Source organism: Anabrus simplex, chromosome 5, assembly GCF_040414725.1.
Source record: "Anabrus simplex isolate iqAnaSimp1 chromosome 5, ASM4041472v1, whole genome shotgun sequence".
Taxonomy (NCBI): domain Eukaryota; kingdom Metazoa; phylum Arthropoda; class Insecta; order Orthoptera; family Tettigoniidae; genus Anabrus; species Anabrus simplex.
The window spans coordinates 205,605,036-205,623,388 of record NC_090269.1 but is presented as its reverse complement, the minus strand read 5'-3'; the positions used below and the strand labels follow the sequence as shown (position 1 = coordinate 205,623,388).

At 35.9% G+C, this 18,353-nt stretch overlaps 1 protein-coding gene across 5 annotated transcripts in view; it reads right to left on the bottom strand.

Annotated features, from left to right (window-relative positions):
* Nucleotides 1-18,353, bottom strand: part of LOC136873919 (peptidyl-prolyl cis-trans isomerase 1) — a 250,589-nt gene that overhangs the window by 124,195 nt on the left and 108,041 nt on the right. For 4 of the 5 annotated variants that reach the window (XM_067147266.2, XM_067147268.2, XM_067147267.2 and 1 more), the window contains 2 exons: nucleotides 16,790-16,930; nucleotides 16,512-16,703 (listed from right to left, as the gene is read on the bottom strand). In XM_067147266.2, coding sequence (XP_067003367.1) covers nucleotides 16,512-16,703; nucleotides 16,790-16,930 — 333 coding nt within the window. Of the gene's footprint in view, nucleotides 1-16,511; nucleotides 16,704-16,789; nucleotides 16,931-17,130; nucleotides 17,368-18,353 lie in introns of all 5 variants that reach the window. The other variant, XM_067147270.2, reaches the window with a different exon arrangement.

Here is an 18,353-nt window from a genome sequence, read left to right as displayed (position 1 = left end):
GAACATATTTTCGTAATAAATGCGTAAATAACGTGTCCGATAACGGTTATTAACTCGTTAAAAATTAAGGCTGGCTAAATGACCGCTTAATTTTGAGGCTAAATACTGCACTTAAGAATGGGATACACGTCGAGATATGGCAGAGTGCTTAATTGATTTCAGAGGTTAGTTTATATTTTGTCGCGTCTGGTTAAATTACGGAAAGGCTATTATGAAAATTTAAAGCGAGAAAGTTATAATTTCTCTACTGGCGCTTGAAGTGTGTTTTCATCATACGTATAATACGGTTAAGTTAGGATACGTGACGCTGTTTGAATAAGAAAACGGAAACGTTTGCAACAAAATGCGATCGATCATCTTCGGTATGGTATAGTTTTTTCACTTTGTGTATTTGCGAGCTCTCTCGTTGACATTCAAAGGCGATGTTGGAGTTGATAAGTAATACCCATCGACTGCTGTTCTCTAAAGAAAACTCGAAATGAAAGAGTATAACATGTTTTCGTAATAAATGTGTAAATAACGTGGCCGATAGCAGTTATTAACTCGTTAAAAATAAAGACTGAAATAAACTATATCTTAATTTTAATGTTATATACGGAAATTAAGTAAGAATGTGATACACCTCAAGATATGGCAGAGTACATCACTGATTTCAGAGGATATTTCATATCTTCTCGCGTCTAGTTATGGCTATTTACATGTAAATTTTTTGCGAAGAGGTTATTTCTCTACATGCATTTCAAATATGTTTTTATGATAGGCTACTTATACGGTTATGTTAAGTGACGTCGTTTGAAGAAGAAAGCTGAGGTGTTTGCCACATAAATCTCTGGAGTGATACCGTATTTTTCCGAGTCCAATACTTTTTTCTCAGAATCTCATGCGAAAACTCAAGGGTTGTTGCATTCGCGGCCTAACAGTAAGTTAATTGGATACCACTAGCAACTACCGCGGTAACCACGCTGCTGCTTTTCACACGCGCACAGAACTCGTTGACAATAAACGACCGCCTGTTTACTACACATCGCTAGCCGCGACGACCGGTTGTGCAGTGCCTGTGGGTTTCTCAAACCTGCAGAATGGCATCAAAACATGCGACCCTTCGAATTCTTAGAAAAGCCATGGCTACTCAGTGGCAGAGTCATAACGCGTCTATTGTACTTGACGCTTAGTAAAATTAAGATTTATATCTGAATTTTGTATAAAAGTCGGAAAACCCTTCATGCACTTTAAAATCGGTATGAAACAGCAATCAGTCGTATTGTAAAGATACGTGGAAAAGGTACTGCCGGCAAATTTTCAACGGGTTCTAGTCGATATTATGATGCCAATTTTAAGTTAATGTTTATTAAACACTCGGAAATGTAGAATAATTGTACAGCCGCAAGAAAATACGGCATAGGCCTAACTAAAGCCAATATTTGGCGTTAGCGTGAAGACAAAGAGCTAAAAAAATGCGTACTGCACAAAAAATGCATTCAGTGGTCCGCAACAAGGACGCCTTAAAGAAGTCGAAGGTGAAATTGTGAGGTATGTGTACGAAAAACGCAAGGGCGGAATGGCCATACCGTGGCGCAATAAACTCGTTTGTTGACTTTCAACGTTCGCTATTAGGCCTATACGTCGCTAGCCGCTGAATTTGGCCGAACCCGACAAGCAAGACATGCGTGTAGCGGTAGCCGGTCATATCTGACACTGCGTAAAAGTAACAGTTTTATAGACAGCAAGAATAACTTCCTTATGGATCGTTGTATTGTAGAGACGCATGGAATAGGTATTCCCGGAAAATTTTCAACGAGTTCTCTTCGGTATTATGATGCCAATGTTAAGTTAATGGTCCTTAAACACGCAGAAATAAAGAATAATTGTGCAGCCGCAAAAAAAGATATACGGCATGACGAAAGTCAATGTTCAACATTTAAAAATAGTCTAAAAATGCGTAGGCCTACTGTACAACAAGGCATTCATATAATTTTACACACTTCTTTTTGAGCCTGATTTAAATTTTTTGACGGGAAAAGTGGGGTTCATCTTGGATTCGGAGAAATACGCTTTTTTTTTTCTTCAGAAATAAATTAAACATACACTTTCACCTAGTATCGGATTACGAAAAACAACAAACACATAAGCCGTAGTGTGGATATCATCTGCGGAAACACAAGTTTTGAACAAACTGATTGCCGTTTCATACCGATTTTAAAGTGCATGAAGGGTTTTCCGACTTTTATACAAAACATGTAATAAATATCATTTTTGGTCCGTATTGATGATATTAGATTGAAATAATAACATTAAGTTATTTATTAGACCACCTAATCAATACAAAATCGTCTTGGATGATTTACATAAATTTGTTAACTAATAATGGGACATGTTTCGCCTTCCCTGAAGGCATCATCAGCCATAGTCTTAACCTTAAATTAAAAATAAGCGTCTAAATAACATGTAGTAATGAAATGAATTTTAAAAATCTTGAAGAGATTTGAAGTAAAATAACATTAAAAATAGCAATGATGGTTTGAAAATACAATGTGATGAGATACAATAGTGGAAGTATTAACAAAATTAACATTAGAAGGCTGCTAAAATAAGTACAATGGATAAAACAACAGATTGTTATACAACAAGTAGTAAGATTGCATAAAAGTAAAGTTGATAGTCATGGCGGTTATAATTAGACGATGGCGAAAAATCTTATATAATCAAAGTAAAGAGGAGAGAATAAAAGTCGAAGTTAGTCGAGAGATCCAAAGTTCATCATGATCTTGAAGATAAAAGACGAAAGTCAGATGCATATGGTGAAGTTGTAGAACACGTTGAGGATATGAAGTTGGTGAATAGAAGTTGAAGAACAGTTTCAAATAGGATCACTATGGACCATCTCAAAATTTGAAGTGATGTTCAAATGTTGTAAATTGTGAGTTTGTAGATATTCTAGTTGAAAAAGCATATAAAAGTGGAATCTGTAAATGGAAGCAAGAAACGTAGAGTTAATTGTGTGAAAAGATATTTGAAAAATATTGAAGTAGAATCGTATGCACTTACCATTTGACGGTGACAAAGATAGCTTGTAATATTATGAGTTAGAAGAATTTGCAACCGTAGACTTCTTGCTACGTGTGTTATAACTGAAGTTTTGTGCTGGAGGGGGATCTGTTTGCGTTGACGTAACTATTGGAGGGGGGCTGCTATTGGTGGGAGGGAAGGAAGAGAGTGTATTACTGCGCGTGTTGTAACGGTGTAAGGCTATTGGAGGGAGCGATGTTCCGGTGGGTGTGGCTATGGGTTTATTGGTTGTATTTGAATTAGAGGTACTAGCGGCGGGGGGAAGGGAGGGGGGTATATTAGCTGTAGGGGAGGTGGGAACTCTAATTGATGTGAGGTTGAAGATTTTTAAGAATTTGTTGGTGAGGGAAGTTGATTCTCGTAATAAAATAAGAATCTGTTCATACAAGGGGCTTTTTTTATCAATAGTGTCGTTTAGATTTTTATCTTTATTAAAATGTTGGTCGAGGAAAATAAATAAGTTTTCATATTCTGTCATGAGTTTGCTTTTATCGACTCTTTTTAGGATATGGAGGTCTTGTTCTATTGTGGTGAATTTATGCCCGGTGTCCCTCATATGGTTGGCCATTGCGGAGAATTTGTTGTGTCTTTGGGCATTGTAATGCTCGGCATATCTGGTAGAGAAGCTGCGGCCAGTTTGGCCAACATAAGAAAAATTACATGTAGAGCATTTCAGTCTGTATATTCCTGATCCAGAGTAACTATTGTCTGTGATGTTCATAGAGTTGTGATTGAAGAATAAATTACGATTAGTGTTTTTTGTTGTGTAGGCTATTTTTATTTCGTGCTTCATTAATGAATTGGTTATCGGGTAAATGCTATGGTTAGTGAACGTGAATTTAGCGTATTTTGGTTTGACGGGTTTTAATGGGGTTAAATTGGTAGCTAGTTTCAGTTTAGTTTTATTGATGATTTTATCAATCATACTCGTGTTAAATCCATTGAATTTAGCTATTTCCTTGATGAATAGTAATTCTTTCTTTAAATTAGTAGAGGACATAGGGATCTTTAATGCTCTATATATTAAACTGTGATAAGTGGCTTTTTTATGTGAGTTGGGATGTAAAGAATCATTTTTTATGGTTGTTGGAGAAAAGGTGGGTTTTCTGTATATTTGGAAGTCGAATTTGTTCAATGCTCGTGTGATTTTGATATCTAAGAAGTTCAAAGAGTTATTGAACTCATCTTCTTTAGTGAATTTAATATTATTATCTAAGTTGTTGAGGAATGATAGTATGTTATTGCTGTTGTTGATTTGTTTATCAATGATAGCTATGGTATCATCAACATAGCGATGCCAAAGACAGAGTCCGTTGATGTTATTAATAATCTTACTATGTTCGAGATTATCTAAGTATATATCGGCTAGTATTCCAGACAATGGGTCTCCCATCGCTAGACCTTCTTGTTTGTAAATTTTCTTATTGAAGGTAAAATAGTTGTTGTCTAAAACGAAATTAAGTAATTTTAACCATTCATCAATTTCGATTTTACTCAATGTGCTATGTTTCAACAGATTGTTTTTTATGATGTTAATAGTATTGTTGATAGGGATATTAGTATACATGTTGGTGATGTCAAAAGAACATAAAACGTGGTTTGGTTGTAGACTGAAATTATTTAGGGAATTACAAAGTTCGATCGAGTTCTTTATGGGGTTGGAGTTGTGAAATTTGAAGTGTTTTTTTAGGAATTTGTGTAGGAATTGAGAGGTTTTATAGGTAGGACTATTGATACTATTAATTATAGGCCGAATGGGGACATCATTTTTATGAATTTTGGGCAGTGATCTGACTGTAGGTAATTTTGGGTTCATTACAGTTAATTTCTGATAATCTTGATCATTTAAAATGAAGTTAGAATTTTTAAGAAGGTTCTTTAAGTTACGCTGTATTTTGTTTGTTGGATCTTTGTTAATTAAGGTATAGGTATTGTCTGAAAAAAAGGTTTCAGTTTTATTGATGTAATCTTGTTTGTTCATTATTACTATGGTGTTGCCTTTATCTGCTTTTGTAATTACTACGTTGTTGTTATGGATTTTGGATTTCAGGTTTAGAATTTGTTTCGAGACATTGTAGTTATTATTAGATGTTATCTCATTAATCAAAGTTGGGAGTTTCTTTTTTACTTCATATCGTACGTCATTCTGTTTATCAATTGGGATTTGTTTATCGATATTAGTTTCGGTTTCAGCGATGGTAGTGATGATGTCTTCTGCCTTTTTGTGATTGGGCCAATTATGTTTGATGCCTTTATCTAATAGATTTAATTCTTGGTTAGAGAAGGTTGCATTAGATAGGTTGATTGTAGTGGGAATGTTAGTCAAATGGGAAGGGGACACTCTGTTGTTTGTATTTTGGTCAGGAGTTTTACATTTGTTTTCTTGAAGACAAAGTAATTTATGGTTTAGGGTTTTCTGTTTCTTGTCTAATACGTAAGATAGTTTGATGTCAGTGTACCTTAAAAATGAGCTCCATTCAAGTGGGGGTAATTTCTGAGAGATGGTCAAATGAGTCCTATATAATTGTAAATTTAGTAAAGATTTCTTCTTGTATAATAGTTTAATTTCATTTTTCAACCATATGTTGTTTACTTTCTTTTGAGTGGCATTAGCTTTTGAATAGGGATGACTTTTTCTTTGTAAAGATTTGAGAAATTTAGGTACCAACTCTAATTTCAAGCAATCTTTAAGAAACTTGATATCTCTAGAAATCTTGCCTATTTTAATTTTTAGGTTCAAGTACTTGTTAGGTTTTACTATTGCCTGGTTGGCATTGACATTACATGTAATAAATATCATTTTTGGTCCGTATTGATGATATTAGATTGAAATAATAACATTAAGTTATTTATTAGACCACCTAATCAATACAAAATCGTCTTGGATGATTTACATAAATTTGTTAACTAATAATGGGACATGTTTCGCCTTCCCTGAAGGCATCATCAGCCATAGTCTTAACCTTAAATTAAAAATAAGCGTCTAAATAACATGTAGTAATGAAATGAATTTTAAAAATCTTGAAGAGATTTGAAGTAAAATAACATTAAAAATAACAATGATGGTTTGAAAATACAATGTGATGAGATACAATAGTGGAAGTATTAACAAAATTAACATTAGAAGGCTGCTAAAATAAGTACAATGGATGAAACAACAGATTGTTATACAACAAGTAGTAAGATTGCATAAAAGTAAAGTTGATAGTCATGGCGGTTATAATTAGACGAACAGATTCTTATTTTATTACGAGAATCAACTTCCCTCACCAACAAATTCTTAAAAATCTTCAACCTCACATCAATTAGAGTTCCCACCTCCCCTACAGCTAATATACCCCCCTCCCTTCCCCCCGCCGCTAGTACCTCTAATTCAAATACAACCAATAAACCCATAGCCACACCCACCGGAACATCGCTCCCTCCAATAGCCTTACACCGTTACAACACGCGCAGTAATACACTCTCTTCCTTCCCTCCCACCAATAGCAGCCCCCCTCCAATAGTTACGTCAACGCAAACAGATCCCCCTCCAGCACAAAACTTCAGTTATAACACACGTAGCAAGAAGTCTACGGTTGCAAATTCTTCTAACTCATAATATTACAAGCTATCTTTGTCACCGTCAAATGGTAAGTGCATACGATTCTACTTCAATATTTTTCAAATATCTTTTCACACAATTAACTCTACGTTTCTTGCTTCCATTTACAGATTCCACTTTTATATGCTTTTTCAACTAGAATATCTACAAACTCACAATTTACAACATTTGAACATCACTTCAAATTTTGAGATGGTCCATAGTGATCCTATTTGAAACTGTTCTTCAACTTCTATTCACCAACTTCATATCCTCAACGTGTTCTACAACTTCACCATATGCATCTGACTTTCGTCTTTTATCTTCAAGATCATGATGAACTTTGGATCTCTCGACTAACTTCGACTTTTATTCTCTCCTCTTTACTTTGATTATATAAGATTTTTCGCCATCGTCTAATTATAACCGCCATGACTATCAACTTTACTTTTATGCAATCTTACTACTTGTTGTATAACAATCTGTTGTTTTATCCATTGTACTTATTTTAGCAGCCTTCTAATGTTAATTTTGTTAATACTTCCACTATTGTATCTCATCACATTGTATTTTCAAACCATCATTGTTATTTTTAATGTTATTTTACTTCAAATCTCTTCAAGATTTTTAAAATTCATTTCATTACTACATGTTATTTAGACGCTTATTTTTAATTTAAGGTTAAGACTATGGCTGATGATGCCTTCAGGGAAGGCGAAACATGTCCCATTATTAGTTAACAAATTTATGTAAATCATCCAAGACGATTTTGTATTGATTAGGTGGTCTAATAAATAACTTAATGTTATTATTTCAATTTTATACAAAATTCGGATATAACGACAATCCGTTATAGCGAGTAAATTTTTCGCTGTTATGAATTCTCGCTATAACGGACTTCTACTGTATGCCATTTTTAAGGATGAGAGTCATCAGTCAAAGTAACATATTCTTTAGAATCGTTTGTTTCAGAAATGAACTTCTCCAACATACCAAATTGTTCAAAAAACAGGAAAAACTGTCTAGTGTGTAATGTCATTTCTATCCTTCCGATATTTATTATGCTTATTCTACTGCTGAAATGACGAAATGACTGACAGATAGGTTGTTTGTATGAATTAGTCCAATACGTTCCTTTACAGACTTTGTTGAAAATGGTGGAGACGTGCTGCTTCTGCAACAAACACCATTAATGAGAATATAAGGAAGTGTAACATTGATTTTAACGTCATTTCAATTTCAAACGAAACTTTATTTGTACTGAGGAAATACAGTGTTTAAACCCATTATTTAATAGTTATTTGTAAGTGACTTATTTGCACATATTATGATTAGACCACATTGTATAGAAAAATAAACAGAAGAATACTCCTTTTATGTCCCTTTCCAAAGTTCAAAATACATATAAAATAAAACAACACAATATAATACAAGTAACATGTAAATCTCTTATCTTTGAACAATGCTTCTCACTTCTATTGCGCTGATTTTGTCCATGCAAACAGTTCATTATAAAACTCATGGTGTTGTTCTGGTATGCAAGATTCCAACTTCTTTATGTCTGCTAATTTCTTTTCATTTAATGGAACACAGCCTTGTGGATAAGCAAGTCTAGTTGGTAACACAGGAAGACTGGTTGCAGAAATAAGCAACTTGAAAGTATGAACGCACAGTTCATCAATACAGTATTTTCCCAAGATATGATTTGCCCCATACTGAAACTCCATAAATTGATTTATATGAAACGCGACTTTTGCATCTCTTTTCACACCTCTTCCTAGCGACTCAAGTGAATGAACTGACTTCTTGAAGAATGTCTTCCACCAGTACTACTTTGTGAAGCGGGCTGGTTTGAAGTAAAAACAACACCTCTCCAGGATAAGTGTTCTTTCTGCACACAACTGAAACTTTCATTCACTACTGACAGGCAGAGATATATGGTAGAAGTGTTTTTTCTGCACAAAATGGTGGCCCTTCGTGAATTAATCACGGCAGTATTAATAACTCAAATAGTGTCAAAAAGTGGAGAAGTGCTGTTTCAGCAACAAACGATTCAGTTGTATCAACAATAAAAATGAAGAAAAGAAAACAAAAGAGAAGAAAAATAGAACATTTAAATGTTAATCAACAGGAGTGAACTGTCACTTGCAATGCAATACCCTCCTTAATGATGAATGTTCCTACAGTGTGAAGCAGAATTACAAAGCTCGGGAGCTAAATTTTATTTCAAGTTACCGAAATTTCGAGATAGAGAATGCCGTTTTTAAGGTTGAAGTAGAAATAAGAGGACTGAGCTCTGTTCAAACACAAAATATTGTTTTATAGAATAAGCAGTGTGGCAACAGACTGACCGGTTATTTTGTGTCACAACTATGTATCACAAATGTATTGTGCTTCATCAGCTACTGTGAATAACACCAAGGCGTTTCCCAGAAGCAACACATGATAGTATCATCAATGCATTGTGTCAAGTCAATGAGGGCTAAAGAAACGAGCCCAAACCAAAGAAAGACCAGCAGCTTGTGTTGTCACCCTAAATCTAGGAACACAGTCTGGATGCACCTGTGTAATTACCGATATGCTCAACGTCCGAAAACACACTTTTAAGAGTAAAAATCGCAAGATATTGGAGATGAATACAAACTCATTTACCATGGAACAACAAACGCCTGATTTGTGGATATGATCACAGATTGTGATCTTCGCAGCCAGGTTGCTGAAGTCCATCGACACAGATCGTCTTATGTACATCGCATTAGACAGTGCAATTAAAGATAAAGATTTCATTGTTCCGTATTGAAAAGTATCACAGTTAATTTGAAATAATAAATATGGTAGTTCAAGCTATTCAATACAAGTAAATAAGAGATGTAGAGATTACATTCTTGTTTAATTAAAGGTGGAAATGGTACCGGTTTCGACCCCAGTCTGGGTCATCATCAGCCGATAACTCGAAAAACAATGCATAAGTAAGAAAGAAGTTAACGGTCAAGTCCACACAATATCAGTTGAAGAGGCGATATAAAAATGACAGGGGTAGGCACTGTAAAATTCAGACGAAGTGGAATGTAAGTCACTTAAAAGAAGTAATGTGTAATCTTCCGAGCATTAGCACGGCACACGCAATGTTTGGCACTGTCTCACAATGTTCGCGAAAAGCAGAGAACAGTTAAATGAGCCAGACTGCATACACCGTCAGGCACAAAGTCACAACACAATCCAAATATGAAGATCTGCAGTCTGGCTCATTTAAATGTTCTCTGCTTTTCGTGAACATTGTGAGACAGTGCCAAACATTGCGTGTGCCGTGCTAATGCTCGGAAGATTACACATTACTTCTTTTATGTGACTTACATTCCACTTCGTCTGAATTTTACAGTGCCTACCCCTGTCATTTTTATATCGCCTCTTCAACTGATATTGTGTGGACTTGACCGTTAACTTCTTTCTTACTTATGCATTGTTTTTCGAGTTATAATCGGCTGATGATGACCCAGACTGGGGTCAAAACCGGTACCATTTCCACTTTTAATTAAATAAGAATGTAATCTCTACATCTCTTATTTACTTGTATTGAATAGGTTGAACTACCATATTTATTATTTCAATTTAACTGTTAAGACAGTGCAACACAACTACATGTCTTCTCAGCAGAAGCGCCTCAAAATGGTTGTGAGGAAGCAGAAAGGAGCCCTTTTGGGCAGAATGACATCACACTTCTAAATGTCCCTTAGAAGATCTCTTTCTCTTCTAAATGTAATGGACATGTTGGGATCATTGGTCATGGAAAAAACATCCATGATATATGTAACTACAGGCAACAAATCCTTGATTCTGCAAAAGCTAAACATTTTGTTATGAACAACTTGTTTTTCAAAATGGGCACATCTCACCTCATCACTTACACCAAGTAGGAATCTCACAAGTCCAATAGATTTTGTGCTTTTGAGGCAAATGCTTTACCTACCCTTGCAGATGTAAACATAATCCCATTTGATACTGTAGTTCCGAAGCACAATATACTTGCTGACATGAGGATTCGAAGTGCAGGAAAAGCCTTGGTGTAACTAGGCCTGAAAAGATCAATCTTCTAATTAACATTTTTGTTTCTCTCTTTTTCTTTTCCGCATTGAACTGGGTATTATAATCTCACTTACGGTTCAGATCATTATAAAATTTAAATTTACACAATACGCCACCTCAAGAACTACCTGAGCTCTTACCTTCAAGAAATCCCATGCCGAGTATTTGCTATTCTTAATTGTTCTAATATTGCACATATTCACTTTTTTCTATACACTGTTTTTTACGTCAACTGTTCTGCATTTCCAAACTTCAAGAATCTGACATACAAGATTTTATAAACCTTACTACATATTTTTCTATTGTCAAGTATATTACACTGTATTATACGATTTCACGCCTAGCAACGTTTACAAAATCCTAGAGCTACTTATTTTTCATAGAGTTTCATAAACATTTAAAAACAAAGTGCCATTAGCACGTTTTACTGCTCTCCAAGATCTTACGTCTGGCTTTATTTATACGATTGATCCTCGACCTCTTCAAGATTTTAAGAACTTTCAACGCACAGTGCTACTGCCAAAAGTGTTATAATACTTCATGAACTACAACTATATCACTTATTATTTTTCTGTGAATTGTTTTTCGTATTTTAAGTGATCGGCTGATGATGACCCGGAACAGTGGTCGAAACCGGTACCACTCAATCTATTAGTAATATAACACTACATTTCTAATTCTACATGTATTGAAAAGATTGAACCATTACATAATTTCTTTCTATTTAATTGTGAACTCAGTTCAATACGGAACATAATTAAATTCTTATCTTTAAAAGATTCTTCATTAGTAGAGGCACCTGTTTGTGTTGAAAATTTTTGCCTATTTTGTCATTTTTAACAGTTATTTTGGTATATTTTTTAGCTATTTTTATTTTATTTCGTCAATAATTTTGCTAAATTTTATTTCCAATTTTCAGCAGTAACAGGTAAACCAAGAACTTACTTGATAACACATTTGCAGTATAACAACGTTGTATTTTTGCATAAGTATATATACATGAGTTATGCTTCTGCTTAGAAGACATACAGTATTATAGTCCATCTTCGTAGTAAGCGTCTTTCTGGACGACTGGAGGTGTGGCCTGGCCTCGAGTGTGAGGAACTATGGGAGCGTTCGCTCTGGTGGTGGGGGAAGAACCAGAACCTTTCCTCTAGCTGACACAGTCGAGTTCAGGCAGCGGACGTAGCCCTGGGAACTGACTGAAATAGTGTGGAAAGCTTAGGCACAAAACGTTCCCGGGTCGGGGTGGTCATTATGCAACGGCTCATCGGTGTACATACATCACCCTAACTCAAAGATGTAGCAATTACTTAATATGATAAACTAGTGAAAATACAATAGTACCGTACATTGTACAAATTGAGTCTTACATTTCGATTGTCTGCGTTAAACCTTGACAATTAACTGGCTTTGAGCATAACATTCTAAAATTTCAGTTTTATTCTAGTACGGAAACACTTTGTAACTTTCGTAGTAAATGTTAGTGACATCAAGAAACCAGAGGGTCATGCCTAAGAGAATTTATATCGGATGATGCTTTCGATACAACGTGAAATAAATCTCCGTGTATAGTAAAAGAGGAGGTCAATATTTTGGCACTCTGTAGCCTTTAATTTATTCTTGTGCCTTTTATTATTATACATTGTTACGAATATGACTGTTATATAAAATTGAAAGGTTTGAACCATTTAGTAGAAAATCAACTGAACATAAGACAGTAACTTGCAACTGGTAATACTGAGAATAAAGGAAGTTCCTTTGAAACTGTACTGTATACCAAGGAAAGGCGCATCGGTACGCGCTTTCAGTTCATCAATCGCCTAACGAATAGGAGGAAGTTGTTTCCACTGACAGCCCGGAGATATAATCTACTTAACATGATTTCTAGTGAAATACATATAAAAGAGATTAATTAATGCGAATTTGTCAGGGAAATGCAGAGAAGAAGCATTAGTAGAAATACTTCAGCTACTTTCATAATAACATTAACAATGTCTACTTTTCTTGTCCATCAGAAGAAATATAATAATATATAATACTCTTGAATAACCTGCCATTGTTATGACTGAGAGAACAGGTGTCCAACAGCAACAGCAACAACAACTAAAATAGCAACAAAGCGCTCCGGAACAATAGACAATATAAATCTGTCTCATAAAATCGGAGTAAAAATATTATCGGACTTCTTACGTGTTCTATGATCACGTTTGTTTTATATTCGGAGTTCAGGGATCTTATTTACAAATTATTCAGAATAATCTTCACTCTCGTCTGAATCAGTGCCATCTGAAGTTTCACCGAGGTTGATGTCGGACTGGTCTAATTCTAATTCCTTATGCATGGTGTTGTCATGCTCCCAGTATTCCTGCTCAATGTCTTTTACGTAGTCGCAACATTTTTTCCGTTTGTCTTGCGAATACTGTGCAAGCAATATTATCCGCAAAGAGCTTCCTTTTTGTCGAGTGTGTCTGCTGTCAAGTCACGAGAGATCTATAAGACAGAGAAATGTTTCGTACAGAATAATCATTTTTATTTATATTGGGAATAGGAGCGCCTCATTTATAAACAGTGAAGGCATTAGAGATGGTATGGCACACATTTTTATGCTAAAAAACTAATTATGCTGTGTTACTATTAATTGAAATATATTCTTATCACGGACCTCTCCTTTGAAATCTCCCCATACCGACTCAGTGTGATTGAGATCTGGATGATATGTTTCATATGGTCACTCATTGTATAAACACTTTCACGTGCCTAGCCTTGCAGTGGTCTCCCAGATTTAGAAGAGGACCTAGAAGCCGTGCTCGTCACTTCAGTAATTTCAACTTAGCCCGCACGTAACAACACGCGCCTCTTGAGAGACGTTTTCACTTCAGCGCTAGCCTGGCGACTGGACCTGCTGTAGGAGTGGGGGGCGATAGCTCCCACCACTGCTTGCGCAACCATTTCTCGCGCAGGACGCTTTCAACCAAAATGGACTATACACATTATATCAAAGCATGGAAATTTGAAATTTTTTCATCAGCTGTCACCTTAACAAGTAGGGCCTAGCCTAAGTATATAATTAGCGGGCGAGTTGGCCATGCGGTTAAAGGCGTGCTGCTGTGAGCTTGTATCCGGGAGATAGTGGGTTCGAATCCCACTGTCGGCAGCCCTGAAGATGGTTTTCCGTGGTTTCCTATTTTCGCACCAGCCAAATGCTGGGGCTGTACCTTAATTAAGGCCACGGACGCTTCTTTCCAACTCCTAGGCCTTTCCTATTCCATCGTCACCATAAGACCTATCTGCGTCGATGCGACGTAAAGCAACTAGCAAAAAAAAAGTACATAATTTACAAATCGGTCTGAAAAAGAGAGATACCATGAGTTCCATATTACTGGGAGTCAGAGCTGTTCTCCTCTCAAGACATTACATTACAATACGTTGAGAATGCCCTCTCACTATCAACATTACTGACTGATCACGAAGATATTCTCCAAGGTACTCAACACTTTTAAACCATGAGTTCCACCCGGTGATCACAGGAATAGGGAAGAGTTTAGCTTTAGTGGGTTCGTCTACTTATTTCTGTTTCAAGAAATGAATGTAGGCTATACATGCTTTCTCTTCCGTGTATTAAGGAAGATGTGTTTTGCCTGTACAAGGCATTGTTGAAAGCACTAAGTTCAATGCCGGTACACCGCCCACCAAATTTGGTTTTATGAGCCCAGCACTGCGTGTGCACTAACCCTTCTGAAACTAAAATCCTAACTATATTTATGCACTTGCCTATATAACGTGCTGAATCTGAAGTTGTAGAAACTACATTCTCGTACTGAATTTCAAGTTTGTGAATGGTACATTCATAATTGCCTGGGAACATGCTGTAGTAATAGCATTTGCAATAACTTTCACTCCCCCTACAAATAACTTCTGGAACTGTTCTATCGCCACAATTAAGCACTTTCACCAGAACCATAAACATGCATTGCCCTTTTTGTTAACAGTCGTTTCATCACACAGAATTGAAACTCTCTCATCTTTCACAGCTTCTTTTAATCTTCCCTCCTCCTCTTTGATGTTTCGAGTTACAGAATCTTTCCGCAGTCTTCCAGCTGTGGGCAAACCTCCAGCACCTTAAAAAATCAATAGGCCTAATATCAGAGGGCTCTTTAACATCATTTGAATGAAATAAATTATTTATATTTTTAAGTAAATGGGAGATCCAGCATGCATTATCTATGCCTAAAAGTTGGTAAATGAGAAAACTAGCATAACCACACAAAGTTATTGGAAAAACATAACCTCAAATTTCTTCCTCAGAAAAATTGTATAGAATTGCAAAAACCTGGTAAGCCTATATATTTCTCCATCCACTCTCTCATCTTCAGATGATCAACTTTTTCCAGTGGAATATTTGCCTCCATAAAAACTTGAGTTGTAGAAAAAATTAATTCGTCTTTATCTATTTCACTCGTTTTGACGCTGAACTAGTGTCTGTCAGACTAGCTTGTCTTCTTATGCCTGCCGTCATCAGTGCCTTTTCCTTATTCTTCTTATGTGAAACTCTTGTCATTAATGTGTTTCAGACACAAGTCCTTTCTCTGCCGCTCAATTCGCACATTAGGTACAGTATTTGCATATAAGTATCTTTCTAGTTTTGCCAAACACGTAAAATCCCTCCGATACAAATTCTTCTCTCGATCAAAAACTGTCACAACCATTTAAACTGAGCAAAAAATAGGAAATTAAACACGCCGATCAGCAGCAATATTCAACAGTTAAGAGGACACCATCACTCCGTCACGTAATTATGAATACGATAAATTTCTGCTTCCCAGGAAGCTACTGTAGCGATAATCGATATACTATATCTTAGCTTTCGATATATATCGAACAGGTATAAAATCGATTGTGGCATCGATTATCGGATTTTATTGCCACAACTCGCCTCGAATCTCTGTCGTTAACTTCAAATGATGCAATTCTGAATAATTTTGTAAATTATTTCGCAATTTTGTTTAAACATAAATAGTTTCGCGTTTTTGAGCCAAATTCGCAAAATTTTGCAAAAATTTTGTGATTTCGTACTTTGTGAAAAACAGGTGCCTCTATTCATTAGTCAAAATATTACTTATATCTTGGGGATCAAGCCTGTATCCTCGACTCAATCCCACCCTTACCATGTGTATTTGTTTACTATCAGAGAGAGTTTGTTTCTACAGAAACCAGACATGAAGAAAAGAAAAATAATGTGTATTATCAAGGAATAGTCATGCAATGCACTCACAGGAAACAACAATAGAAAACAGTTCCCGGGTGTAGTCGTAATTTGCAGCACAATCGCGTAAGAAGTTACGTTACACAACTACGGCTGCTGCGACACAACTTCATCACAGAACATACGAGATGTGATAAAACACGGAATGAAGTTCGCTTAAAATGTCAAAAAAAGTTCGCTTAAAATGTCAAACATCCCCCAACTTTGTTCTAAACACTTGCCAGTAAGATTTCAGGAAACAATTTCAAATGTACAATATGAAAAGTAAATAGACGGCAGTACTGCTCATTGGGTTAAAGACATTTCACATAAAACCAAGACTTTCACATCTATTTTGCATAAATGGTATAATTTCGCATTTTGTCACTAATTCAAAATTGCTGAAGAACATTGGTAGGGGTCATATAAGATGAAGACACATACAGTGACAAAGTTTCAACATGTTTCGCATTTATCGCAAATGCTAAAAAGCACAAACACTAACAAGAACAGACATTGAGAACATCTACTTACAGAGCTCCACGTGCAACTAGGCCCTCCACATTGCGAGGATCAATGTTTAGTGCCTTGTTCAAACACTGGAATGCTTCTGAGTGGCGTCCTGATTTGAAGTGTTCGATGCCTTCAGCAACACTCCGGAAAGCCCATTTGCTGGCCTGCACCTGGCGCAATTCTGTTGCATACTCTGGTTCAGGAAATCTGCCTCTGTAATAGTATCAACGAATAAGATTCTGTCACACTACTACCATTAAGTTTTATGCATATAAATGGTTACTAAATGCAGCACTTACTTCATTCCTGACATGAAAGAGTAATTGGTATTTCCAAGTCCCATCATATTAGCCAAGTAGTTTATGTTGTTTGGATTGTAGAAGCCTAGACTCTTCTCTAGGATTTTCTGGTAGCCTTCTCCTTTGGTGTCCTGAGCTTTTCTACATGAAAATTAAGACGATAAAGGTTAGGCTTATCAGTTCTAGAAGTAAAATAATAATATCAACCAAACTTCTAAACTGTCTTCCTCTCATTCTCGATGAAATAAGATCAAAGTGGAAGTAATGGCCTTCTTTCAGATTCTCAAAACTATTAACAGTCCAATCATATTAATAAGAGGAAAAAGAAATAATATACTTACATTAACTCCTACATGTTAACAGTACAGCATCTTTCCCTTTAAAATCTCAAATACCTGGCAATAGTTCAGCCAGAGTTCAGGGACTTTATATGATAACAATGGATCCAAATACATTCAAGGAAATCAAATGTCACAACTTCCAGTTCATCAAAGTGATTATGTTGTTCACAGCTTGTTAATGTCTCGTTGTTCAAGTGCAATCATACAATTCACTCTAGGACGCGGTGTTTAGTTTCACTGTGGGAAGATGAACATCTGGCATCAGTAAGCATTGTGGCTGAATGACTGTACTATTAATAGTCAAGAGGTAACAGATGAGGGCCACTACTTTCCCTATCTGCAATTTATTTGACTTCTTAGGTTTGCCAGCATTTTTTTGTTTTGTTCTGAAACCAGAAATCTTAGAAAAAATCTGCATTTCTCCAAGTAATATTGCTACATGTTATTAGAATAGCAATCAAATAACAAAATTGTTTTTGATTGTAACATAGATAAATTTAATAATTGTGTATGTTTAGCAAGGTATATTTCAATAGCTCCAATCTTACATAATCTAATGTAATTTCATTTCTTCAAAGTAGGTTAGACACCTTATTCCTCACTTAAAATTAAGATTGTTCTAATTCTCAAATAGAAGTTAATCCTCAGAAAGATTTCAAACTTTTCACATGTAAGAATAGCACTTAATAATATGAAAAAGCAGCAAGCTACTCTAGGTGTCATTTAATGATGAATTCTGAAGGAAGTTTATCATATTTGAGGCCATTTCTTTTCAGTTTTGTCTTAGGGACGGTTCTACCATCTGCTGGTAAAGTGGCTGGCAGCTGCCCGGGAGGTAAACTACCTGGGGGTGTAAATCAGCTGGTACTTTGCCTTTCGTGCAACCACCTCCGCACAAGTGCTGGGTAGCTATCTGGAGCTCGACACCGATATACGGAGTTAGCTAGACTGATTTTCAGACATCTCGCTTTCGAGTGTGGTGCTAACTATCGTCAGATGTATGAAGGTCATTTCAATTGTGTTATTTTGCTGTGCTTGCATCTGCTGGTTATCACCAAAAAGCCTAATAAGGGGAGTCTTTAAGAGTTATGGACAACGATTTCTGTCAAGCTTTCGTGATTTTAATCTATGAGCTTCAAAATAAATACCTAATTGGGATTAAAATCTTGATATTACATTTTCTTACACCAGTTATAACCTGTCATCTAAGGCAACATTTTTGG